This window comes from Oncorhynchus kisutch, linkage group LG8 (assembly GCF_002021735.2).
Source record: "Oncorhynchus kisutch isolate 150728-3 linkage group LG8, Okis_V2, whole genome shotgun sequence".
Lineage (NCBI taxonomy): Eukaryota > Metazoa > Chordata > Actinopteri > Salmoniformes > Salmonidae > Oncorhynchus > Oncorhynchus kisutch.
The window spans coordinates 78,004,456-78,030,822 of NC_034181.2; the positions used below are offsets into that span (position 1 = coordinate 78,004,456).

General features: G+C 41.4%; 2 protein-coding genes and 1 long non-coding RNA gene across 7 annotated transcripts in view; 1 reads left to right on the forward strand and 2 right to left on the reverse strand.

The window, feature by feature from the left end:
• LOC109881089 (FERM domain-containing protein 5) overlaps nt 1-2,740 on the forward strand; it is a 122,291-nt gene extending 119,551 nt beyond the window's left edge. Inside the window, exon 14 of the mRNA XM_031831282.1 lies at nt 1,275-2,740. Within this exon, the coding sequence (XP_031687142.1) occupies nt 1,275-1,867 (593 nt within the window). The 3' untranslated portion in view covers nt 1,868-2,740. The remainder of the gene's footprint in view (nt 1-1,274) is intronic.
• Nucleotides 2,741-9,755: 7,015 nt separating this feature from the next.
• On the reverse strand, nt 9,756-10,504 carry LOC116374777 (uncharacterized). Its single transcript, XR_004210715.1, has 2 exons — nt 10,393-10,504; nt 9,756-10,245 (listed from the first exon to the last, which is right to left on the reverse strand). It is a non-coding gene; the product is annotated as an uncharacterized LOC116374777 (long non-coding RNA).
• A 4,439-nt stretch (nt 10,505-14,943) lies between these two features.
• Nucleotides 14,944-24,726, reverse strand: LOC109881090 (WD repeat-containing protein 76-like). 5 transcript variants are annotated; one of them, XM_031831283.1, is made up of 16 exons: nt 24,549-24,726; nt 21,546-21,686; nt 21,316-21,384; nt 20,138-20,230; nt 19,976-20,031; nt 19,579-19,699; nt 19,288-19,389; nt 19,037-19,077; nt 18,715-18,871; nt 17,525-17,683; nt 17,215-17,330; nt 17,007-17,105; nt 16,612-16,764; nt 16,372-16,425; nt 15,993-16,101; nt 14,944-15,769 (listed from the first exon to the last, which is right to left on the reverse strand). In XM_031831283.1, the coding sequence occupies exons 1-16, from the start codon at nt 24,609-24,611 to the stop codon at nt 15,626-15,628; spliced, it is 1,677 nt and encodes a 558-aa protein (XP_031687143.1). In that variant the 5' UTR covers nt 24,612-24,726; the 3' UTR covers nt 14,944-15,625. The 5 variants fall into 5 exon arrangements, with proteins under 5 accessions (XP_031687143.1, XP_031687144.1, XP_031687145.1 ...); XM_031831284.1 differs by lacking the exon at nt 24,549-24,726 and adding an exon at nt 23,029-23,342; XM_031831285.1 differs by lacking the exon at nt 21,316-21,384 and having other exon boundaries at nt 24,549-24,725.
• Between the last annotated feature and the right edge of the window lie 1,641 nt (nt 24,727-26,367).

Here is a 26,367-nt window from a genome sequence, read left to right on the forward strand (position 1 = left end):
TCTCCGGACAAGCTTTTTTCCGGATGCCCCAAACAATCGGATGGATTCACTCTGATGGATTCATCAGAGAAAATGACTTTACCCCAGTCCTCAGCAGTCCAATCCCTGTACCTTTTGTAGAATATCAGTCTGTTCCTGATGTTTTTCCTGGAGAGAAGTGGCTTCTTTGTTGCCCTTCTTGACACCAGGCCATCCTCCAAAAGTCTTCACCTCAGTGTGCGTGCAGATGCACTCACACCTGCCTGCTGCCATTCCTGAGCAAGGTGAATCAACTTTAGGAGATGGTCCTGGTGCTTGCTGGACTTTCTTGGGCGCCCTGAAGCCTTCTTCACAACAATTGAACCGCTCTCCTTGAAGTTCTTGATGATCCGATAAATGGTTGATTTAGATGCAATCTTACTGGCAGCAATATCCTTGCCTGTGAAGCCCTTTTTGTGCAAAGCAATGATGACGGTATGTGTTTCCTTGCAGATAACCATGGTTGACAGAGGAAGAACAATGATTCCAAGCACCACCCTCCGTTTGAAGCTTCCAGTCTGATTCAAACTCAATCAGCATGAGAGTGATCTCCAAGCTTGTCCTCGTCAACACTCACACCTGTGTTAACAAGAGAATCACTGACATGATGTCAGCTGGTCCTTTTGTGGCCGGGCTGAAATGCAGTGGAAATGCTTTTTTGGGGATTCAGTTCATTTGAATGGCAAAGAGGGACTTTACAATTAATTGCAATTCATCTGATCACTCTTCATGACATTCTGGAGTATATGCAAATTGCCATCATACAAACTGAGGCAGCAGACTTTGTGAAAATGAATGTGTCATTCTCAAAACTTTTTGGCCACAACTGTAGTATAGCGTTAGCTAGCTAGCTAAGATTGAGTGGACACCAGATTTTAGCTAGCTACCGTTAGCATTGCTAGCTATTTTTGACGAACTTAGCTAGCTAATGACAACATTGCCATGTCTAAAGTAAATTTGACAACATGATAAGAAAAGTTGTTTCCTACTAAACATTTTACTACTTTAGCAATATCATCGTATTTCCAGGCAGTATAGTGTAATTTAGACTAAACAGTCGTTAGCATCCGTCCAGAATGACTGGGTTTATCAGGATTTTAGGGCACCAATGTGTAGTTTTGTTTCATGGTACACTGATATGTGTTATGTGGATTCACTAGTTGTGTAATAGGAGTTGTTGCTCATTGTCTTTATGATGGGATACTTTTTCACAGCTCTGAGTTTGATATTTCTTCTACTATCTCTATCTCTCTAAGGCCTGGAGTCCCTACGAGACTCCGCCCACTCCACACCCGTGCGTTCCGTCTCCCATGGCGACTCCTTCATGCCGCGACACCGTCACCACACAACAGATGCCGGCGAGGGCGGGTCATCCCAACGGGTCATCTCTGACGAGGCCTACTGCCCCTCAGACAGTGTGCTGCCCACCCCCACGGCTGAACACAGCCTGGAGCTAGCCGTGGCACGCCACCCTAATGGAGCCCCCTGCAGCATCGAAGAGGAGGAGTCGGAGGCCGGGACTCCTGAGGGACAGGTGGCTGAGTTTGGCCCCGACGGCGGAGTGCTTCGGCTGGGTCGAACCAGGAAGTCTCTCCCTAACAACGAGGTGCAGGAGCTACATAAGTTCATCCTGAGTGTGTTGCGTATGTTCCTGGTGACCATGGGACTGCTGTTTGCCCTGCTCTCCCTCCTCATCATGCTGACTGAGTCTGACCTGGACATCGCCTTCCTCCGGGACATACGCAAGACGCCTGAGTTCCAGCAGTTCCACTTTGAGTATTTCTGCCCTCTCAGACGGTGGGTTGCCTGCAAGTTCCGCTGGATGGGAGGCTTCCTTATAGACAAATGAGAAAGACTGAGCGATGAAGGGAGAGAAAGAGGAGTGAATGAAAAAGAGGCCTCCTCTGAGAGGACATACGTGAAGGATGGAGAGAGGATAGGAGGAAGTAAAGGAAGGCTGTAGACAGGAAGGGAGGGCTGCTCCATCTGAATGGGAATTAACCTTCAAGCTTCTCCCACAAGTCACTTCCTGTTACAAGCCAAGGACTGCCCCCTTTGCTGACCCTCTTCCTTTTTCTAACCATCAGACTGAACGGAGGACATTTTCTGAGCTCATGTTTTACTTTGGAAATTCAGGTCATTTCAAGGTACTTTATTTTTTACTAAGAGACAAGGCAACCGAGTTATAAAATGACATAAAATGAGACATCTGAGGTCTGTTATAGGCCTGGGAGGAAACACATATTATTCAACCAACAGAACAGTTGCCTTTATTTTCTATTACTTCATATGAACATCAATTGTAAGAGAGAAAAAAAACTGTATAATAATAAGATGGATATAAATATATTAGATGGACATTGATATAAAAACAGAGGTGTGAAGTGTTGAGTTGTGTACTGTTTGAGCTGAGAAAGGATGAGAGAGAGAGATGAAAAACCATGCCTTTTACTCATTTGGGGTCAACATCTAAAACATCCAGGATAATCATTCTAATGCTGCTGAAACTTTCATTTGGGCTGCTATCGGAGGAGCAACATTTCTACTGGCAGGAGTACTGAAGTCTGGAGTCTGACAAAGAAACAAAGATATGATATTCAATAGAAGATGTAAAAAGGTACGTTTTTGAATGTACAGTACCATTCAAAAGTTTGGACACACCTACTCATTCCAGTGTTTTTCTTTATTTTTACTATTTTCTACATTGTAGAATAATAGTGAAGAACAGCACAACTATGAAATAACACATATGGAATCATGTAGTAACGAAAACAGTGTTAAACAAATAAAAATATATTTTACATTCTTCAAAGTAGCCACCCTTTGCAGAATGAAGAAAAAGCAGCCAACAAGTGCTCAGCATATGTGGGAACTCCTGTTGGAAAAGCATTCCAGGTGAAGCTGGTTGAGAGAATGCCAAGAGTGTGCAAAGCTGTCATCAATGCAAAGGGTGGCTACTTTGAAGAATCTAAAATCTAAAATATATTTTAATTTGTATAACACTTTTTTGGTTACTACATGTGTTATTTCATAGTTTTGATGTCTTCACTATTATTCTACAATGTAGACAATAGTAAAAATAAAGAAAAACCCTTGAATGAGTACGTATGCCCAAACTTTTGACTGGTACTGTACATATACACTGAGTATAACAAACATTAACATTCTCAATTCGCCGGGGCATGAACTCAACAAGGTGTTGAAAGCGTTCCACAAGGATGCTGGCCCATGTTGACTCCAATGCTTCCCACAGTCAAGTTAGCTGGATGTCCTTTGGGTGGTGGACCATTCTTGATACACACGGGGAACTGTTGAGCATGAAAAACCCAGCAGCGTTGCAGTTCTTGACACAAACTGGTGTGCCTGGCACCTACTACCATACCCCATTCAAAGGCACTTAAATCTTTTGTCTTGTCCATTCATCCTCTGAATGGCACACATACACAATCCATGTCTCAATTGTCTCAAGGCTTAAAAATCCTTCAATAACCTGTCTCCTCCCCTTCATCTACACTGATTGAAGTAGATTTAACTAGTGACATCAATAAGGGAGGCTTTCACCTGGTGAGTCTATGTCATGGAAAGAGTAGGTGTTCTTAATGTTTTGTACACTCAGTGTACTATACTGTCTTGTAAGAAAGTTGAAGAATATCTGTGTAATGACTTTGGGAGTCCAAAACTTGGATTATAGTTTGTTTGTTAGTTAACCATCATTACAAGTTGGCAGTCATACAGTACATCAAAACTATAAACCAAATGAATGGAATTGTTGTATTTTCTGATTTCAAATGGGATCAGATAGAATACTGTTACCAATTATTTTAATCAATGTATAAAAACTAGCAAACATGCTTTTTAAAGAAACTTTCAAAAAAGATCAATCAAACTAGATGCAATGGTGTTCTTTGTTATTATCATGTGACCTGGAAAGTACAGTAGGGGGTAGAACACAGTGGTCAACCTCTTGAAAACACTGACTAGATGTGCAATACTATAATGATAAAAACTATGAGTATTTTAAGGTTGGATATGGTACATTTTAGTTTATTAAATGTGCACTTTGAAATGAATAATTCTGGTTATTTTCCAAAGGTATAAGAAAATGAAAATGCCTGCTGTGAACATGCCTAGGTGAAAAATACATTTCAACTTGTAGTTGTGCTAATGCATTGGGTTATTTTAAAATGTTGAATATATTGAAGTCCTGCTGAATTATTTTGTACAAAGTAGAGTCTCCTTATATTTAGAGTTTTCCTTGTATAACCTATTTTAACTGAACTAGTGTTATTTTTTGTCATTGAAAATGATACTTTTTTAGCGCAGTGATTCAGATAAGGACTAGAATTCAAAGAAAAGTAGGTAGAGATTCAGGGACGGTTTCCCGGACCCATATTAAGCCTACACCTGCGCTATGGCATCCTTAATGGTGCATCTCCATTCAAAGTGCTTTGTAGTCTAGGAATCGGTTTAATCTGGGCCAGGGAACGTTTTTGTCAGGTTTACCTCCAAATCCACCTAAGGGAGCATTATACCCTCTCATTTTCACACTGTCTTTACATGTCTACCAAAGATACCTCTCTGCAGCCTCAGTGGTACTTCACATGAGAGTTCCTGAGGAGGGTTTGGGAGAGGGTTGATTAGTGAAGAGCTGCAGAACAGGACAATGATAATCACTGCAAGCTTCTATTGTATTGTCCTTAGCCGGCACTCTGTCTGTTGGCTTAGAATAAATAAGTTGAGATAGGGAATAGCATCGACTTAGGGTTGAATTCTGGAAAATGTCCCCAAATTACCATGCTTTCCAGGAATCCCAGTTGGAATATTACAGGAAACCGGAGGGAATAAGCAGAAATTCTGGAATTTTGGGAAAGTGACCAGAAATTTTGCAACCCTACATATACTCAAGATAAAAGTATATTTCTATATCATCATTTGGTTTTGCATCAGTACAATCCTATCAGACATATGTATATTGTTTTAATGTTATAATCCCTCAGTAGACTAGTGTATGGTAGGTTTAATAAATAATATAGATTTATGAATTCATGTGGTCTGCTATGCAGCAATATTAAGATAACGACAAGTGGTTGGTCCCTGATTGGTGTATTAGATTAAAGTGATTGATTTTGTTTGAAGTTGTGGAAGGCCAGTCAAGGCAGAATATTTCGATTTTATACCTCAGATCGCAACTTTGAATTTCAGTTCAATGTGTATGACAAACAATACAACCTTATTTGAGCAATAATGAAAACATTTGAAAATAATTCAATGTTGAAATCAATGTGGGCAGCTACAGACAGAAAAAGTAAGTGATGTTTTTCTGTTTGTTTTGATGTGTTCTCCTGTCTTTCCATATAGGATCACTGGATATTCAAGTGACATGTTTTTCATGATTAGCCTACCTACCGTTATACTGGTGAACCTAGCTTCTTAATGCATGGGATGAGATGATGAGAAGATGGTGTAGCAGTAACATGCAGCTCAGTGTTGATTGCAATGGGTTGTTGCAGTCATGCTGCACATCTCAAAAGATCGCTATAAATCAATAGAAATAACATATCAATGTGGTTCCGGAGATGTGCAAACATGTCTCCAGGGGTCGCATTCACTAGAAAACAAACTGAAGAAACAAACACGGAGGGGCAACCTTAACTTAATTGTTTCGTTGCAAGACATTTTCCTACGGTGTGTGCACTAATGAATACTAGCGACCCAGGTGGTAAGATCTGACGATCTGTGCAGTGTGACTGCAATGAAGACGACCTGGATGACTCCAGTGTTAGGAACACCCAGACAGCCTCTGCAATGTCCTTCTGTTAGCTCCCTTCCTGTCTCATGGTCATGCATATGGATCGGTCTCCGTAAGCATGTCTTCTACATTTCTGTTGTTACTCCCAATCAAGACTGAATATTTTTTATCACAGAATGAAGACTGGTGTATTCAATGATTAATTTATCAATAAATATGATTTATTCTTAAATGTGTGTGCCGTATCCTTCACCTCGTGAGTCTTACTCATACCTGTGACAATACAGAGGCGGATGCAAGATGCAAGCAACGATGGTTTAATGAATACAGTTTACAGCAGCAACAGGACAGACAGACTGTACTCAGACGGAATCCGACCCAGGGACTAGGGCGCATCTTCCGATGATAGCGTGCTGAGAAATCCAGGGGAGTGTGTCCGGATGGGTAGGAGGGAGCACAGCAGATAATCCACACAAGGGCGGTGAGAGATGAGCACGGACACACGACACAACCTCAGAGAAGTAACAACGATCTGACAACAAGAAACACTGGTTACAGAACATATAAAGGGAAAATAAGTGATTCCAGCTGGCACAGACAATCAGGCCGAGATTGGGAACCACGCCCACACAAACACGGGAGAGAGAGAGAGAGAGAGAGAAAGAGAAAGAGAGAGGGAGGCAGTGGATTCATGAACCGTGACAATACCATCTCAACCATTGTAACACTTATTTTCTAACAGTATAAAATACTATACAATATTTGTTATTTCTGATGGTTCCTTGTAAACCTTACCATATGCTTCCCAGTCTAAACAGTTTGCACATACAGTACCATTCAAAAGTTTGGACACACCTACTCATTCAAGGGTTTTTCTTTATTTTTACTATTTTCTACATTGTAGAATAATAGTGAAGGCATCAAAACTATGAAATAACACATATGGAATAATGTAGTACCAAATAAAAATATAATTTAGATTCTTCAAAGTAGCCACCCTTTGCCTTGATGACAGCTTTGCACACTCTTGGCATTCTCTCAACCAGCTTCATGATGCTTTTCCAACAGTCTTGAAGGAGTTCCCACATATAATGAGAACGTGTTGGCTGCTTTTCCTTCACTCTACAGTCCAACTCATCCCAAACCATCTCAATTGGGTTTGAGGTCGGGGGATTGTGGAGGCCAGGTCATCCGATGCAGCACTCCATCACTCTCATTGGTCAAATAGCCCTTACACAGCCTGGAGGTGTGTTTTGGGTCATTGTCCTGTTGAAAAACAAATGATAGCCCCACTAAGCGCAAACCAGATGGGATGGCGTATCACTGCAGAATGCTGTGGTAGCCATGCTGGTTAAGTGTGCCTTGAATTCTAAATAAAATGGCAGACAGTGTCACCAGCAAAGCACCCCCACACCACTTCCTCCATGCTTCACGGTGGGAACCACACATGCAGAGATCATCCGTTCGCCTACTCTGCGTCTCACAAAGACACAGCGGTTGGAACCAAAAATCTCAAATTTGGACTCATCAGACCAAAGGACAGATTTCCACCGGTCTAATATCCATTGCTCATGTTTTTCTTATTTTTCTTATTGGTGTCCTTTAGTAGTGGTTTCTTTGCAGCAATTCGACCATGAAGGCCTGATTCACGCAGTCTCCTCTGAACAGTTGATGTTGAGATGTGTCTGTTACTTGAACTCTTTGAAGCATTTCTTTGGGTTGCAATCTGAGGTGCAGTTAACTCTAATGAACTTATACTCTGCAACAGAGGTAACTCTCTGTCTTCCTTTCCTGTGGCGGTCCTCATGAGAGCCAGTTTCATCATAGTGCTTGATGGTTTTGGCAACTGCACTTGAAGAAACGTTCAAAGTTCTTGACATTTTACGGATTGACTGACATTCATGTCTTAAAGAAATTATTTACTGTTGTTTCTCGTTGCTTATTTGAGCTGTTCTTGACAGAATATGGACTTGGTCTTTTACCAAATAGGGCTATCTTCTGTTTATCACCCCTACCTTGTCACAACACAACTGATTGGCTCAAACGCATTAAGGAAAGAAATTCTACAAATGAACTTTTAAGAAGGCACACCTGTTAATTGAAATGCATTCCAGGTTACTACCTCATGAAGCTGGTTGAGAGAATGCCAAGAGTGTGCAAAGCTGTCATCAAGCTGCTGTCATCAAGGTGGCTACTTTAAAGAATCTCAAATCTAAAATTTAACACTTTTTTGGTTACTACATGATTCCATGTGTTATTTCATAGTTTTGATGTCTTTACTATTATTATTGTAGAAAATAGGAAAAATAGAGAAAAACCCTGGAATGAGTAGGTATGTCCAACTTTTGGCTAGTACTGTATATTGTGACAATTTTGTGAGTTTGTTTTGTTGTTTGGGCAGGTATTTTTTTCAGCTGTTTGAGAAAATAATTTTTCGAAGCAAATTCAAGTTCGGTACCCGAAGTCTATGCCCTTCGTCAATGACTTGTCAACAGTACAACTCCTAGTAGGAGTGGGAAATATGGACGGGATTCTTCAATTAAGTGTTTGTTGTCATTGTACGAGAGACGACTCGTTTTCATGCACATATTTTCACTTGAGAAATACTGCACCAAAAAGCTTAGTTAGATGTAAAATTGCGCGAATAAGACCTCGGCAAAAACGCCAATTTAAGACAGATTTCTTATTTATCTTAGCTTCATTTGGACTATTTTAAAGAACTGTTTCTGGCAGCGGAGAGACCTCTAGTGGTCAAAAGGCAGTTTTAGCCTGGGCAGAGACATTTTATTTATTTAACCTTTATTTAACCAAGAAGGGCTCATTGAGATTTGAAATCTCTTTTTCAAGAGCGTCCTGGCCAAGATAGGCAGCACCAAGTAATTTCACAATTAAAGACAGACATGAAAAACTCCAATCTAGTAAAAGCCATAGAATTCACAGGAGTATAACAAAAACAGCAACTTAATTAAAAACATTGCCAGGTCAGGGAATCAGTCTCAAAATCCTTCATCGGTGATTTAAAAACACCAATCGGGACAAGTTCTTCCAGTTTAAAAGTATTTTGTAAGGCGTTCCAAGCCGATGGAGCAGAGTACATTAAAACCCTTTTACCAAATTCAGTTCAGACATTTGGAACAGTTAGCAGGATAAAGTCCTGCGAATGAAGAGAGTACCCACCACATTTCTAAACAATAAAAATGGCCAAATAAAATGTTAGTAAACCCAAAGTGGCTTTGTAAATAATAGTATACCAGTGAAGGGCCATTGAGCTCTTCCAGCATTTAAAAAATAGTCAAAGTAGTCAACTAGGTGGGGATTTTTATGGTTGTAGCCTCAATGGTGCAGCCCATGCTGGCACAGACACTATGATGGCACAGATATAAAGATGTCTCCTCTATCCATCTATTTTCCTGGCTATGTTGTTGCTACGGTGGCTCAAGAGGGACAAACAGTAATATTGACGCATTTTTTCTTCAGGGAATGTTCAAGCAAAGACCTTCGCCTAGCCAAGTTCTGCTAGGAGCAAACCAAACCTGTTTGCGGACGCCTTAAGGGTTACAGCATTGGGCCAGTAACCTAAAGGTTGTTGGATCGAATCCCCGAGATGACATGGTAAAAATATGTCGTTCTACCCCTGAGCAAGGCAGTTAACCCACTGTTCCCCGGGCGCCGAAGACTTGGATGTCGATTAAGGCAGCGCCCTGCACCTCTCTGATTCAGAGGGGTTGGGTTAAATGCTGAAGACAAATTTCAGTTGAAGGCATTCAGTTGTACAACTAACTAGGTATCATCCCCCTTTCCTTAACCAGAGCTAGTATGACTTCAGTGTAGTTGTTGTGAATGTATTACAACACTGCCATCTAGAGGTGAAACACTGGCACTAGATCTTCACTTGGGGGTTTTGTATGGCTCTCATTAGACAACATTATAATAACATGACTTTTCTGCCTCAGCCTCCGTACTAAAAAATAATAAACTACATGAAAAGTGCAACTTCAGCTATAACTTTATTGACTTACAAAACAATAGCAAAAGTGTCTTGGAGATAAAACATACAATATAAAAAAACAACCAATGACGAAACCCAGACGACACTGGGACAAATATGCGCCACCCTATGGGACTCTCAATCATAGGCGAATGTGATACTGCCTTAATCAGGACCACAATGTTCTGATAAGTCACCAGAATGTCCTGACAAGGTTTCGGGTTAAGGTTAAAGTTAGGATTTTGAATAAACACATTTTTACTCTCCAAAAAGTCCTGGAAATTGACAAAAACAAAGCTGTGTGGCTGCGTGAGATACTGAGAGAGTACGCTCAAAGTTCCACAGCCCAACTCCACCCAACTTGTCCTCAGCAGCCATCAGCAGACGACTGCTACACGGGTGGAAGGCAACAGAGAAGATACGACTCTTCACCACCTTAGCTACTCCTCCAATCTCACTCAGCTCCATGCTCTTCAGAGTACTACGGTACCTGGAAACGTACCCAATGTAATGTCAGCCTGACACAGGTTAGGGTTTTACACATCTATACATTCAAATCAATACAGGACGTCCATTAAATACTAATACAATAATGTAGTTTGTCACAGAACACTTAGAAAAAGGCCAAATGCCTAACCTCCATAATGTAAAGCAAAAGTCCAAATATGTCACGCCCTGGTCTTAGTATTCTGTGTTCTCTTTATTATTTTGGTTAGGCCAGGGTGTAACATGGGTGATTTATGTGGTTTGTTTTGTCTAGGGGTTTTGTAGTTTATGGGATTGTGTTAAGTTAAGTAGTCTAGGAAAGTCTATGGTTGCCTAGAGTGGTTCTCAATCAGAGGCAGGTGTTTATCGTTGTCTCTGATTGGGAACCATATTTAGGCAGCCATATTCTTTGGGTATTTTGTGGGTGATTGTTGCTGTCTCTGTGTTTGTTGCACAAAATAGGGCTGTTTTGTTTTTTCTTGTTTTTGTATATTGTTCATTTTTCATCTTTCATTAAAGATGTATAAAGATAACCATGCTGCCTTTTGGTCCTCTCTTTCACCAGAAGAAAACTGTAACAAAATATGGCAAGTGATAAACTCACTCTTTCAGATCCAACTCCTCCTTTTCTTCTTCGATTGAATCCTGTGGAATAAAATAATTAACAGTAAATGATCAGTGAGAAGAGTGAACTGTAAACAGCTCTGAACATACAGTAGAAGATTTGCTCATGATGATGAATAAATGTGCTACCTACCATTAGACTCTAACTAAATGGGAATTTTAAACTGAAATGATTATAAGCCAAGACCCTTTCAAGTGTGTGTAGTATCTTGGGTTGTGTTTGTAAAATAATGTATTGATGGTAGAGTCAGCAATACACAAGTAAACAGCAGTATGGGCTGACTTCCACAACTTACAGACTGACTACACTGCATGCGTCACGTCCGCGAGCGTTCCAAAATAAATGTAGAAATCTATGTTATTCAATTATTGCACCCATACTGCTCGTGCATGCCAACGAGTGTCTGCATTGCCAAGGGCTAAAATAGAAGTCAGTTCTATTTCTGATGCAGATCACGCTGTAATTCCTGCCTCTCCTCATTGGTTTGTAGAAGCAGATACCGACGTGCCATCTCTTCATTGATTGCGATTGGCTACTTTCATAAATTAGGTGCATTACCGCCACTGACTTCGTTTGTCCTTCAGTCACCCATGTGGGTATAACCAATAAGGAGATGGCATGTGGGTACCTGCTTCTATAAACCAATGAGGAGATGGGAGAGGCAGGACTTGCGTCACAAATAGAACTGACTTCTATTTAAGCCCTTGGCAACGCAGATGCTTGTTGATGCATGGTGTGGGTGCAATTTTTGAATAATATAGATTTCTACATTTATGTTTCAATGCTCGCGCACCCAACGTGAGCACTGTAGGCAGCCTGTTAGAGTGCAAAGCGCAATGCTAAACTTCTCTGCCATTGTTGTCCTGTAGCTATCACACCGCAGCAGTGAAGTTTACCGGAACACATGCAGATACTCTGTAAGGGAATCGTCTTGAATTACACTCATCTGAAATATCTATGGTTCATCCTGCTGTACAACGCAACGTCATATTGCTGAGTCTCAGTGCAACACAACTGTGCATTCTGCATAATTCAGTCTTGTCGACTGCGACAATTAATGAAATTGTATAAAAGTTAATTATCTATGTACAGTGATGAAAAGCTGCTCCAGAGCATTCAGCACCTCAGACTGGAGCGAAGGTTCATGACCAAAGTATTCAGACCCCTTCACTTTTTCCATATTTTGTTATGTTACATCCTTATTCTAAAATTGATTACAATTATTTCCCCCCCTTATCTGCACATAATGACAAGCGAAAACAGGTTTTTAGAAAATGTTGCAAATGTTTTTTTTTTTTTTTAAGAAATACCTTTTTCACATAAGTATTCAGACCCTTTGCTATGAAACTCGAAAATGAACTCAGGTGCATCCTGTTTCCATTGATCATCCTTGAGATCTTTCTACAACTTGGAGTCTACCTGTGGTAAATTCAATTGATTGTAAATGATTTGGAAAAGCACACACACACCTGTCTATATAAGGTCCCACAGTTGACAGTGCATGTCAGAGCAAAAACTAAGCAATAAGGTGGAAGGAATTGTCCGTAGAGCTCAGAGACAGGATTATGTCGAGGCACAGATCTGGGGAAGGGTACCAACATTTTTCTGCAGCATTGAATGTTCCTAAGAACACAGTGGCCTCCATCATGCTTAAATTGAAGAAGTTTAGAACCACCAGGTCTGTTCCTAGAGCTGGCCATGCGGCCAAACTGAGCAATTGGAGGAGAGGGGCATTGGTCAGGGAGGTGACCAAGAACTCAAAGGTCACTCTGACACAGCTCCAGAGTTCCTCTGTGGAGATGGGAGAAACTTCCAGAAGGACAACCAGCTCTGCAGCACTCCACCAATCAGGCCTTTATGGTAGAGTGACCAGACGGAAGCCACTCCTCAGTAAAAGGCACATGACAGCCCATTTGGAGTTTGCCAAAAGGTACCTAAACTCTCAGACCATGAGAAACAAGATTATCTGGTCTGATGAAACCAAGATTTAACTATTTGGCCTGAATGCCAAGTGTCACGACTGGAGGAAACCTGGCACCATCCCTACGGTGAAGCATGGTGGTGGCAGCATCATGCTGTGGGGTTGTTTTTCAGCGGCAGGGACTGGGAGACTAGTCAGAATCGAGGCAAAGACAAATGGGACAACGTACAGAGAGATTCTTGATGAAAACCTGCTCCAGAGCACTCAGGACCTCAAACTGGGGAGAAGTGGCCCAGAATGTCCTTGAGTGGCTCAGCCAGAGCTCAGACTTAAACCAGATTGAACATCTCTGGAGAGACCTGATAATAGCTGTACAGCAACGCTCCCCATCCAACCTGACAGAGCTTGAGAAGATCTGCAGAGAAGAATGGGAGAAACTCTCCAAATACAGGTGTGCCAAGTTTGTAGTGTCATACCCAAGAAGACTCGAAGCAGTAATCGCTGCCAAAGGTGCTTCAAGGTACTGAGTAAAGGGTCTGAATAATTATGTAAATGTGATTTATTTAAAAAATAAAATAAAAAAACATCAGTTTTTTACTTTGTAATTATGGGGTATTGTGTGTAGATTGATGAGGGGAAAAAACAATGTAATACATTTTAGAATATAACTGTAAGCTAACAAAATTTGGAAAAGGTCAAGGGGTCTGAATTCTTTCCTGAACGCACTGTGAAAATATAAATATATATAAATAAATATATATATTCACACTACCAGTCAAAAGTTTTAGAACACATACTCATTCAAAGCGTTTTTCTTTATTTACCTATTTTCTACATTGTAGAATAATAGTGAAGATATCAAAACTATGAAATAACACATATGGAATCATGTAGTAACCAAAAAAAGTGTTAAACAAATCAAAATATATTTTATATTTGAGATTCTTCAAATAACCACCCTTTGCCTTGATGACAGCTTTGCACTCTTGGCATTCTCTCAACTAGCTTCATGTGGTGGTCACCTGGAATGCATTTCAATTAACAGGTGTGCCTTCTTAAAAGTTAATTTGTGGGATTTTTTTCCATCTTAATGTGTTTGAGCCTAGAGTGGTTCTCAATCAGAGGCAGGTGTTTATCGTTGTCTCTGATTGGAACCATATTTAGGCAGCAATATGCCATCCCATCTGGTTTGTGCTTAGTCAGACTATCATTTGTTTTTCAACAGGACAATGACCCAATGCAACTCCAGGAGAGTGATGAAGTGTTGCATCAGATGACCTGGCCTTCACAATCACCAGAACCTCAACCCAATTGAGATGATTTGGGATGAGTTGGACAGCAGTGTGAAGGAAAAGCAGCCAACAAGTGCTCAGCATATGTGGGAACTCCTTCAAGACTATTGGAAAAGCATTCCAGGTGAAGCTGGTTGAGAGAATGCCAAGAGTGTGCAAAGCTGCCAAGGCAAAGGGTGGCTACTTAGAATAATCTCAAAATATAAACTATATTTAGATTTGTTTAACACTTCTTTTGGTTACTATATGATTCCATGTGTTATTTCATAGTTCTATTCAATAATGTAGAAAATAGTTTAAAAAAATAAAGGAACACCCTTGAATGAGTAGGTGTTCTAAATCTTTTGACCAGAAGTGTATATAAATAAAAACTAACCTTCCATGTGATTTTTATTTTTTTAAACACAACCCTCCCCTATTTTGGACCACCCCACCCCAGTCAATTTCAAATTGTCCCTTATCACTGAATATTGACTTGGCTTGAATTGCTCTGCCAATGCATTGTTCTTCTCAGACCATTTTAAATACAATTATAGAGATGCTTCTCAGAAACACTTTATTTCACGAGGACAGGCCTTACCATTGCTGAGATCTCATTAAGTGATCGGAAAGGTTAAGGCCACGGACAGGTCAATGTTACTCCTTAGTCTACAACGGCACCAAATCACCTGTCTTAATTCTTAAATTCAACACGTTTTGTCAAATATCTAAAGATGGTGCTCAATTGGTGTGACATTTTCAGGGCTGATGAAGAACAAAGATGATTCAAATCAAAGTACAAATGTAATTAAAATGCAAATTAGCCAGTACAGAATACATAATTACAGTAATTTAAGCCCAATAATTGAAGGTAGGGTGGTCATATTATTAACAAAGATTGCTTTATCAATTTGAAAACAATTTCTGAAATTTCCCCCACAACCTAACATACACAACACTTCTCACTAAGCCTACTAGTCTAATAACAGCTTACTTCTAAGGTAGGCCTACACTATAATGTTATTTTTGGTGTTGAGGAAAAACTGCAGAAAATAATTAGCCTAGGCACAGAAGAGTGAGTTGCCTGACATGGGACACATTTTCAACACACTGGTATTTAGCCATGATTTTAATGATTGTAGGGCTGTAGCCACTGAATTCTGGTAGTTTTTATTGAAAGAATAAAACCAACACAAAATTCACTGCGGGTACAATACAGCCAATGAAACAGCTAAACTACATGAAAAGCACAACTTCGGCTAAATATACAACTTTATTTAAACAAACAAAACATCAATAATTTGATAGAAAACAACAATAGCAAAGGCAGCTTGCATAAAAACATAAAACAACTTATTTTGGTCTATTCTAAGCATGTGTTCTGGGCCCGTATCATGAAACATTTTAGAGTAGGAGTGCTGATCTACAATCAGTTTAGCCTTCCAGATCATAATGAATAATAGGGAGGGTACCTGATCCTAGATCAGGACTCTTACTCTGAGATGTTTTGTGAACAATGGCCCAGGTTTCTCCTCTCAGGCAGCGAACACATACAGGCATCCTGCTCTCAGTCGGTGAAGACGTACAGCCGCCCGGAGGCGTTACCCCCCAGTAGAGCGTTCCTGGTGGGGTGGAAGGCTGTGACTGAGAGCACGGTGGTCATCTCTGGGTCCTGGAAGGAGTGCTGGAGCTGCCCACTCTCATGGAACACCTGGATAGAAAATAATATACATTATTGTCCCAGAGGAGAAAATTGTCTTTGACACAGTGCCCCTGTATACAAAATATATGAAACGTTACCCATACCATGCATAGCCATATAACTTGCACACTGACCTTACACATTCTGTTAGGGGAATAGTAACACGACCTCAAATCTTACTTATTGTTGTTGAGGTTCGATGATAGACGTGGGAACAAAGGAGTGCTTATACCTGAACTCTGCGAGGCCGCTGCATGCTGCCCACAACGAAGCAGTCGTCCCTCTTGGGGTCCCACATCGCCTGCAGCTTGGACAGCCAGCGCCCTGTGTACAAGTTCTGTCTGCAAAGAGGGACAAAGGAAATGGATTCATCAGCATTATACAAAGACACTATTACAAATACTTCTGGATTTGCTGGCTGATGTCTATTGGTATAAAGCACACATACTAGAACACCGGCATTGGAGAGTAAACCAATGCAAACAGAGGTTGCAGGATCTTTCCAATGTTTTTTTATTTCATCTTTATTTAGCCAGTAGAGATAAAACACTATTTGTCAAAAAATACCTGGTCAGTTTCGCTTTCTAAATGTGATAGTATAATGAATTTACTGGATGGAGGTCAGTAGCGGAGCTCCGGAGGTTAGTTCCGAGGTGTCATAAATCCTGAAAAACAAAGTATATTTAATTGCTAAACATTTCATGTTTCAAGTATTGGACAATAGCTTAGTGCAACTTTTAAAACACTTATCGTAGCACATAAGCAAATTATTTATTTGAACTTCAGTCATTTTTTAAAATCTCTTTACATATTTTAATGTACTAACATCTTACGGTGGCATGCAGACTCACCTGATGTTGTTGTCTAGGCAGGTGGTCACTACTCTGTTGCCAGTGCCAGGAGAGAAGTAGGCACTTGAGATGCTCTTTGAGTGACCATAGAGCTGGGAGACTGGCTCTCTCGACAACGCCTTCAAACATCGAGCATCGTAAATGCTCACAATACTAGAGAAAAATCCACAAAAAAAATCAATATCAGTAAAAAAATCAATATCAGTTTAAGCAACATAAAAGATCAATGAAATAGAAAGTGGATTTCCTTAATGGGACTATACTATAAGTAATAATTTTGCAAACTTGACAAAGGATTGTCTATAGGCTTGTATAGAGATTACTTGCCATAATGACATTGGTCGACCTGATTGGCTGACATATTGCACATCAAAGCACTGATTCCCATGTTGTACCTGTTCTCAGCCACCATGATGTACTGCTTCTGAACAGGGTGGACGTGAACACAGCGAACCGTCTTGGTATCCAGGCTATGGAGGGACTCATGAGAGGTTCTGAGTAAAACGAGACAGACCAACATTAAGGCATTAGCAATAAGCTTTTGACTTATAACACAATGGCCAGTACTTGTACAGAGAGCAAATCAAAATGATGTTACTTTACCCTGGAGTCCGCCTGTCAACGATGGCAACGTCTCCGTACCAGTCCCCGGTGACCAGCGTCGAACAGTCATGTGACAGGAAGTCAAAGGTTCTCAAGCCATCCTTGATCCGATACACCTAGTTGGAGAAAGGACAGATAACGTAACAAAGACCAAACAGGCAATCTAAAGTCTGATATGTGTGTTCAATTCCCACTGGGGTCACATATGAAAATACATTGGGTAGCCCGGTGCACTCACCGTTTTATGTTGCTTTGGAAAAAACTGTTTACTAAATGCCATACATTATCATCACTGTATTATGCATGGTACCTCATCAAAAACAGCTTTCTCCACATCCGTGCTCCGTAGCGTCCCGTCGTAGCTGAGGGTCAACAGGTCTGTAGGATGTGACCTGGAGAAGGCCATGCAGGCCACCGGCCGGACGTGTGGCTCAAATAGCAGCACGCCCTCATCCCCCATATCAGAGTCCTGAGGAAACAAACAGCAGCACGCCCTCATCCCCCATATCAGAGTCCTGAGGAAACAAACAGCAGCACGGCCTCATCCCCCATTTCAGAGTCCTGAGGAAACAAACAGCAGCACGCCCTCATCCCCCATATCAGAGTCCTGAGGAAACAAACAGCAGCACGCCCTCATCCCCCATATCAGAGTCCTGAGGAAACAAACAGAAGCACGCCCTCATCCCCCATATCAGAGTCCTGAGGAAACAAACAGCAGCACGCCCTCATCCCCCATATCAGAGTCCTGAGGAAACAAACAGCAGCATGCCCTCATCCCCCATATCAGAGTCCTGAGGAAACAAACAGCAGCACGCCCTCATCCCCCATATCAGAGTCCTGAGGAAACAAACAGCAGCACGCCCTCATCCCCCATATCAGAGTCCTGAGGAAACAAACAGCAGCACGCCCTCATCCCCCATATCAGAGTCCTGAGGAAACAAACAGAAGCACGCCCTCATCCCCCATATCAGAGTCCTGAGGAAACAAACAGCAGCACGCCCTCATCCCCCATATCAGAGTCCTGAGGAAACAAACAGCAGCACGGCCTCATCCCCCATATCAGAGTCCTGAGGAAACAAACAGCAGCACGCCCTCATCCCCCATATCAGAGTCCTGAGGAAACAAACAGCAGCACGCCCTCATCCCCCATATCAGAGTCCTGAGGAAACAAACAGCACGCCGTTGTCGTATTCACAACAACTGGGAAGTCGGAAACCTCCGACTTCAGCGCATTCAAAACAACTGATCAGACTGATTTTTTTGTTGTTGATTTGAACGATCATCCAACTCGGGCCTCTTTCTCAAGCTCCGACCTGAAGATCACTGATGTCATGATTTGGACTTATTTTTTCCTGAATTTCCAGTTGTTTTGAACACAGCTAGAGTCCTGAGGAAACAACAAACGGCAGCACGACATCACCCATACCAGATTCCTGAAAGAACAACAAAACCCAAATAAGCCCAGTCACACATTAACTCAGTTTCACTGTATGTACTCACGAGGTTCCACAGCCCAACTCCACCCAACTTGTCCCCAGCAGCCATGAGCAGACGACTGCTGCACGGGTGGAAGGCAACAGAGAAGATACGACTCTTCACCACCTTAGCTACTCCTCCAATCTCACTCAGCTCCATGCTCTTCAGAGTACTACGGTACCTGGAAACATATCCAATGTAATGTCAGCCTGGCACAGGTTAGGGTTTTACACATCTTTACATTCAAATCAATACAGGATGTCCATCAAATACTACAAATATATACATTCGTCACAGAACGTTCAGAAAAAAGGCCAAATTCCTTAACATTCAAAATGAAACTCACTCTCCCAGACCCAACTCCTCCTTTTCTTCTTTGATTAAATCCTGTGTAATAAAATGAAACTGTAAAAGAACAGCAAAGCTGCAAACAGTTATGCTGAACATAGGACTGAAGAGTTAGCCTGGTCCCAGATCTGTTTGTGCGGTCTTGCCAAATGTTATGGTCATTTTCATGCCAAATGAGTTGGCTAGATCACACAAACAGATCTGGGACCGTGCTACAGAAAAGTAGGTCATGGTGAACAAATGTGCAACCTCTGTCCACAGCTTGAGAAGTTCAGGTGGCAGTGAACTATCCTCCTCCATGTTGATTGGCTCCATACTAATTGGACCCTCTGGCTTCCTGGCACATTCAATCTTTAGTAAATACACATCAACATAAACAAACAAATCATTATCATGAGAAATAAACTATTGTTTCAAGATTAAAATCGAACAAATGTGAGAAGTAGGCTTTTCTGTGTAGTTAAGTACAATTTCTTAACATAAGAGCATATCCTATGGTCAGTTACTCACGTCACATTTTGCTATTGATCAGTCACTTACTCGTTCGACTTCATAATAAATCCTGTGTGGTTCCGGGGGCAGGGGGAGTCGCTCTGCTTCCTTCTTCTGGATTCTCAAGGACTTGGTGCGAGGAGGCAGTATCTCTGTCCAGGCTACCTTACTGTAGTGAGCCAAGACATTAGTTACATTGTGTTAGAACCAGAAACGAGTCACACTGACATTCTCTATCCAAGCTGGCCATAATAAATACATTCTGTATGCCATACGTTACAGAAGCTCATATGGGCCTTATGTCCTAAAGGGATTGAGTATGTATAACGGAAGCTCATTCACTTTGTACTGAGACCTAATTCGACTGACCAATGTAAGCACATACACAGGAAACATTGAAGTAAATATTTTCAGTCATTGGTACAGATGTTGAATCTGTCATTACTTGTTCTGTCTCTTGAGACCTCGCTGTGTTTTTTCTGGTTTCAAATCCTGCTTGGCCTATTGAGGAAACAATAATATATGTTATTCATTTCACCACACAAGGAGTTTCAGTAAAATATGCATAAGTAGATGCCATTTAAACTCTGTTCTTCAACAAACTAACCTCAAGCAGTTTTATGGAGGACAGGAACACTTGGTTTTGTCTGATATTTTCCAACCGTTCCAATTCATATATCGATAGACTTCCAGGTTGCATCTGAAATGTAAAAACAAAGAGTAAAGTGAGATCACCAACAGGATTTTATTCATTCGTGCAGTTTTCAAATGTCTCCTCTTGGATCCACAGACGTTTCACAGTATTGTTATAGCCCTGAACTAGCTCACCTGATCGCCTAAACAAGGGTCGTGTCCTCTGCTCAGATGTTGATGATGTATGCCACAACACTTGGATCGGTATTTTACATATATGTTACATAATATGTTGTTATAGCTATCTGGTGTCCGATGGCAGTCGATGACGTGGCACACAACCATTGGTTGATGCATTTAACGTCTGAGCAGGGGAACATGACCATTGGCTTGATCATTTGTTTTCAAGTTGGTGTGCTAGCCCAGGAATAGTTCCAGGAATAGTTCAAATACGTGGAATACCTGGGGGTCGCCGAAGAGATGTTTGAAAACCTCTGCATTAGTCCACATGTAACATATGAACCTGGGTCTACCACGGAAGAAACCAACATCTTGACCATTAGACCAACAGGAAATTCTCTATTGGCACTAGAACCGACTGATTTTGAAGTCGCAGGTGGGGCTACCGATCACGTGACCATGAGCAACCATGACCGACTCAAGTCCGCTACAGTCACCCCCTTTGATCTCCTGCCCCACGACAGATCGGGCGTTCACACGTTGGGGATAAGAGCCGTTAGACCAAGAGGAAATCCCCCATTGGCCTGAAGGCTGAAATAGATTTTGAACTCACAGGGAGGGGCTACCCATCACGTGACCTTGAGCAACCATGACCGACTCATGTCCTCTACACATACGCCATAGCAAACGTTTCGCAACAGAAAAGAAAACAAGCATTTTTCATTGGACAACTTGAGATGGTCTCTCCCTGTTTCAATATTATACAATCAGTCCTCTTTCTGTTTCAATATTATACAATCAGTCCTCTTTCTGTTTCAATATTATACAATCAGTCCTCTTCCTGTTTCAATATTATACAATCAGTCCTCTTCCTGTTTCAATATTATACAATCAGTCCTCTTCCGTTTGGGGCCTAATGAAACATGACACCTAGGTTATTTGGCCTAAATACTGTGTGTGATGAACACTTACATCCTTGTCTTCCTTCTCCTCTTTGACTTTTTCAATTCTTCCTTCCACTTTCAAAGGAAGTGCTTTTCTCTGAGACAAATTGCATTTAATTGTAAAGTACTACCATTGCCCAGTTATAGCCCATTATACACACAATTGAGACAAACAATCATGCATGCATACATTCACTAAACTTGCATTTTGGAATTGCATCATGGATCAGTGGTCATCATATGGGTGGACACACTTACCTTTCTTTTCATTCCTTGATTTTCTTTGAAGCTGGGATTTGGTACCAGTACCTCATCTGGGGTGAATTTCTTGGGTTTGCACCCCTCTTTTGCTGAATGGAGTACAGGGATACCACTCTCTGTGTTCGCTGGCTTCATTTCCTGCAATTAAATGTTGGGATGCATTTCAATTTGGTAATGACTTAAACAGGTTTATAAGATTGCTAGCTAGCTCCGACAATGCTGGAGGTCCGGGAAAGAATGCTAGTTAGGTGCCCAAGGAAACTTCATGTGCACATAGGCGGGGAATTTACAATACTACAGTAATGTGAATTCATAAAAAGTCATCTCAGAAGCCGGAAACATATCTCGCAATGAGCGCTAGCAGAGACGAAGATGGGGCATCAATAGCTTCTATAACCACAAAGTTATAATATCCGCCCATTTCTACAATTTATCTTCTTAAAATTTGATTTTAAACCTAACCTTAACCATGGACCGCTAACCTCATACCTAACCTTAAAATGATGACGAAAGCACATTTTTTTGTAGCCAATTTTGACTGTGGCTGTGGAATCTACTTTGTGGCTAAAGAAGCTAGTGGAAACCACGGATGGGCGAATAGACAGTCGTCAGTAGTTACTTCAGCCACAAAGTCATAAAGGTCAATTCACCATCATTTCAGGTCATTTAATGCTTAAAAACAAAACACATGAATAACGTATTCGGCTACAGAAGAGCTCTTCGTTTTATCGATCTCTACAGTTTACGTCCAAAAACAAATTATGTGAAATGACGTAAACAAATACTGAGTTACTGGCTAACTGCACTGGCTAGCATAGCTAACGAACTAGCTACGGTCGCTGCGCACATGACATCGATGAACCACCAAAGGCAAACCCCATTTCTGTTACAAATTGAGTACAGGGCAGGTAGATGGGTTTTTCGTGCCCAAAGTCGACCTTTAAAATCTTATTTTAAACCTAACATTAGCAGCAATGCTAACCTTACAATAATAACAAAAAGCGAATAATTATTTTCATACATTTTTACGATATTTCCAATTCTGACTGTGCTATCTAGTGGAAACCCAAATAGTCAGCGATAGATCATCTTTGGCGCTAGTCAGCTAAGACAAGCATGCTGGTCCTAGGTCTCATTTTAGTGGTTATGGTACATTACAGTTATTGCAATCTACCATTTCATTGATCTCCACACACCCAGGGCACCAGTCCATGCATAACTAACCCAATGTTTTTACAATTAAGGTATGGTTGCTTGTCACTAACTAACGTTGAAGTCTCTTGCAAACCCTTCTCCGTGTGTAGTGTTTTCAGCCGTTACATTCGCCCACTGTTGGCTACATCCGAACTACAATTCTGATGTTATGTTTTAATGTTTAGAAACTTCAATAATCTTCGCTCAAAACGGTTTTCGGAACATTTGCTGATATGCCCCTTATCTTTCATGAAGTAAGAAAGCGTCTTTCAAGAAAAATACACACCTTACTGTAGCAGTTTGGTGCAGATCCACAAGCTGTGTGCCTCTAGTAGACAAACTACACGTCCTCCCCAGTTAAGCTTAAACACAGGTGTTCACCGAACACTAGATAGTTAATTAGCACAGGTGGGCAGCTATGTCTGTCATAAATAAGTGATGTAACATGGGCATGTGGCTGTGTGGGAACCCTTTGAAGGTGTGTTATAGTTTAACTTTTGTATTATAATTTTTTTCCTTGCCGATATGAAATATACGTTCCTTGTGTTTCTAATATACCGCAAGCGATGAGTTAATGTTTAGAGCAAGTGCTGGGGCTCTTAACAAAACACCCGAAGATACTACTATCATCAATAGGCGCTAAATCAGTTACCTCTGAATGGGGTAGCTAGCTATATCAGTAGCTAAGTAGGTTTAACATTGACCTAGGTATTTGACAAAAGCAATATGTCGCAACAAAAAACGTGTAATGGAAACGGAAGATTGGACACATTTTCTAAACATGACATGTTTATCCATTGGACTGGGGTGGATTTTTAATCTGTCAAACTTTCTTTATTGCAACAGATCTGATGGAAGCGGTGTTTTTCCTGACTTTCAAGAATGGCTGAATTGATTCGCATTGCTTTTCTGTTTGGCTGGCAAGTTTTACCATCCAATTATTTCAGATTTACATGAGTGCAAGTTTCACCATGGCACGGACATGGCGATACGTTGGCACATGAGATGTATTAGAATATAGCAAATATTAGTCAATTATTGCATTCTATCCATGCTGTTGTGTAAAGTAAAAATACATTTAAAGTAGTTTGGGGTATCTGTACTTTACTATTTGTATTTTTGGCAACTTTTACTTAACTACAATCCTAAAGAAAAAGTGTACTTTTTACTCTATACTTTTCCGACACCCAAAAGTACTCGTTACATCTTGACAGGAAAATGGTCCAATTCACACTTATCAAGTGAACATCCCTGGTCATCCACTCTGGTCTGGCAGACTCGCTAAACACAAATGCTACGTTTGTAAATTGTGTTAGTGTGCCCTTGGGTATCGTCAAAAGGTTGAAGTAGAAATTATTTATATTTACTATTTATACTTAAGTACATCTTAGCAATTACATTTACTTTTGACACAAGTATATTTAAAGCCAAATACTTTCACTTGGGTCATTTTCTATTAAGGGATCTTTGCTTTTACTCAAGTATGACAATTGAGTACTTTTTACACCACTGGCTACATGAAACAGATAGATGGGAGGGCATACAGGCTGTCTGCGCAATTTGCCTAAATGGGTAATGAAAACGCTTCAAAAACTACATTTTTATTCGACAGACGTGACGTCATTACGTCCAGCTGTTTTAGTCGACACCCCAGCAGGCAATTGTCGCATCTATTTTCTACACGAACTCTAAATGTTGACAACAAAATATCACTGGACAAGTTAATGGAAACAACTTGTGACTCACTAACAATATTTCATGGGTAGTTCTATATGGATAGTTCGAAGCGATGGTCCTTAATCTTACCTGCAACATGTAGTACAATTTCACAAACGTGTTCGGAAGATTTGGTTCTTCCGAAACCATCATGCAAATCGAGTCGCAGATATTTAGCTTGCAAGCTATGTCCGAAAAGCTGTGTTTTCTTGAATAACCTAGTTAATGTATCCTGCACCACAGGAAAAACCCTTTCCCGCCACGATGGTGTTTTGTAACAAACCCCTCCCCTTTGTTGTGCAAGATAATTCACAGCAGCTGATTGGTTACTATATATTCTTTTATAACAGCAGACATGCTTGGCGCACATTTGTTTATAAAAATTTAACCAGGAATCAATATAATTTAGCTTTTCATGTGCCAATGGCTTTGGGGGTATAGCTCTTAGGAATATATATATATATATATACATACTGCTCAAAAAAAGGGAACACTAAAATAACACATCCTAGATCTGAATGAATGAAATATTCTTATGAAATACTTTTTTCTTTACATAGTTGAATGTGCTGACAACGAAATCACACAAAAATTATCAATGGAAATCAAATTGATCAACCCATGGAGGTCTGGATTTGGAGTCACACTCAAAATTAAAGTGGAAAACCAAGGCTGATCCAACTTTGATGTAATGTCCTTAAAACAAGTCAAAATGAGGCTCAGTAGTGTGTGTGGCCTCCACGTGCCTGTATGACCTCCCTACAACGCCTGGGCATGCTCCTGATGAGGTGGCGGATGTTCTCCTGAGGGATCTCCTCCCAGACCTGGACTAAAGCATCCGCCAACTCCTGGACAGTCTGTGGATGGTGGATGGAGTGAGACATGATGTCCCAGATGTGCTCAATTGGATTCAGGTCTGGGGAACAGGCGGGCCAGTCCATAGCATCAATGCCTTCCTCTTGCAGGAACTGCTGACACACTCCAGCCACATGAGGTCTAGCATTGTCTTGCATTAGGTGGAACCCAGGGCCAACCGCACCAGCATATGGTCTCACAAGGGGTCTGACGATCTCATCTCGGTACCTAATGGCAGTCAGGCTACCTCTGGCGAGCACATGGAGGGCTGTGCGGGCACCCAAAGAAATGCCACCCCACACCATGACTGACCCACCGCCAAACCGGTCATGCTGGAGGATGTTGCAGGCAGCAGAACGTTCTCCACGGCGTCTCCAGACTCTGTCACGTCTGTCACATGTGCTCAGTGTGAACCTGCTTTCATCTGTGAAGAGCACAGGGCACCAGTGGCGAATTTGCCAATCTTGGTGTTCTCTGGCAAATAAGAAACGTCCTGCACGGTCTTGGGCTGTAAGCACAACCCCCACCTGTGGACGTCGGGCCCTCATACCACCCTCATGGAGTCTGTTTCTGACCGTTTGAGCAGACACGTGCACATTTGTGGCCTGCTGGAGGTCATTTTGCAGGGCTCTGGCAGTGCTCCTCCTGCTCCTCCTTGCACAAAGCCGGAGGTAGCGGTCCTGCTGCTGGGTTGTTGCCCTCCTACGGCCTCTTCCACGTCTCCTGATGTACTGGCCTGTCTCCTGGTAGCGCCTCCATACTTTGGACACCACGCTGACAGACACAGCAAACCTTCTTGCCACAACTCGCATTGATGTGCCATCCTGGATGAGCTGCACTACCTGAGCCACTTGTGTGGGTTGTAGACTCCGTCTCATGCTACCACTAGAGTGAAAGCACCGGCAGCATTCAAAAGTGACCAAAACATCAGCCAGGAAGCATAGGAACTGAGAAGTGGTCTGTGGTCTGTGGTCACCACCTGCAGAACCACTCCTTTATTGGGGGTGTCTTGCTAATTGCCTATAATTTCCACCTGTTGTCTATTCCATTTGCG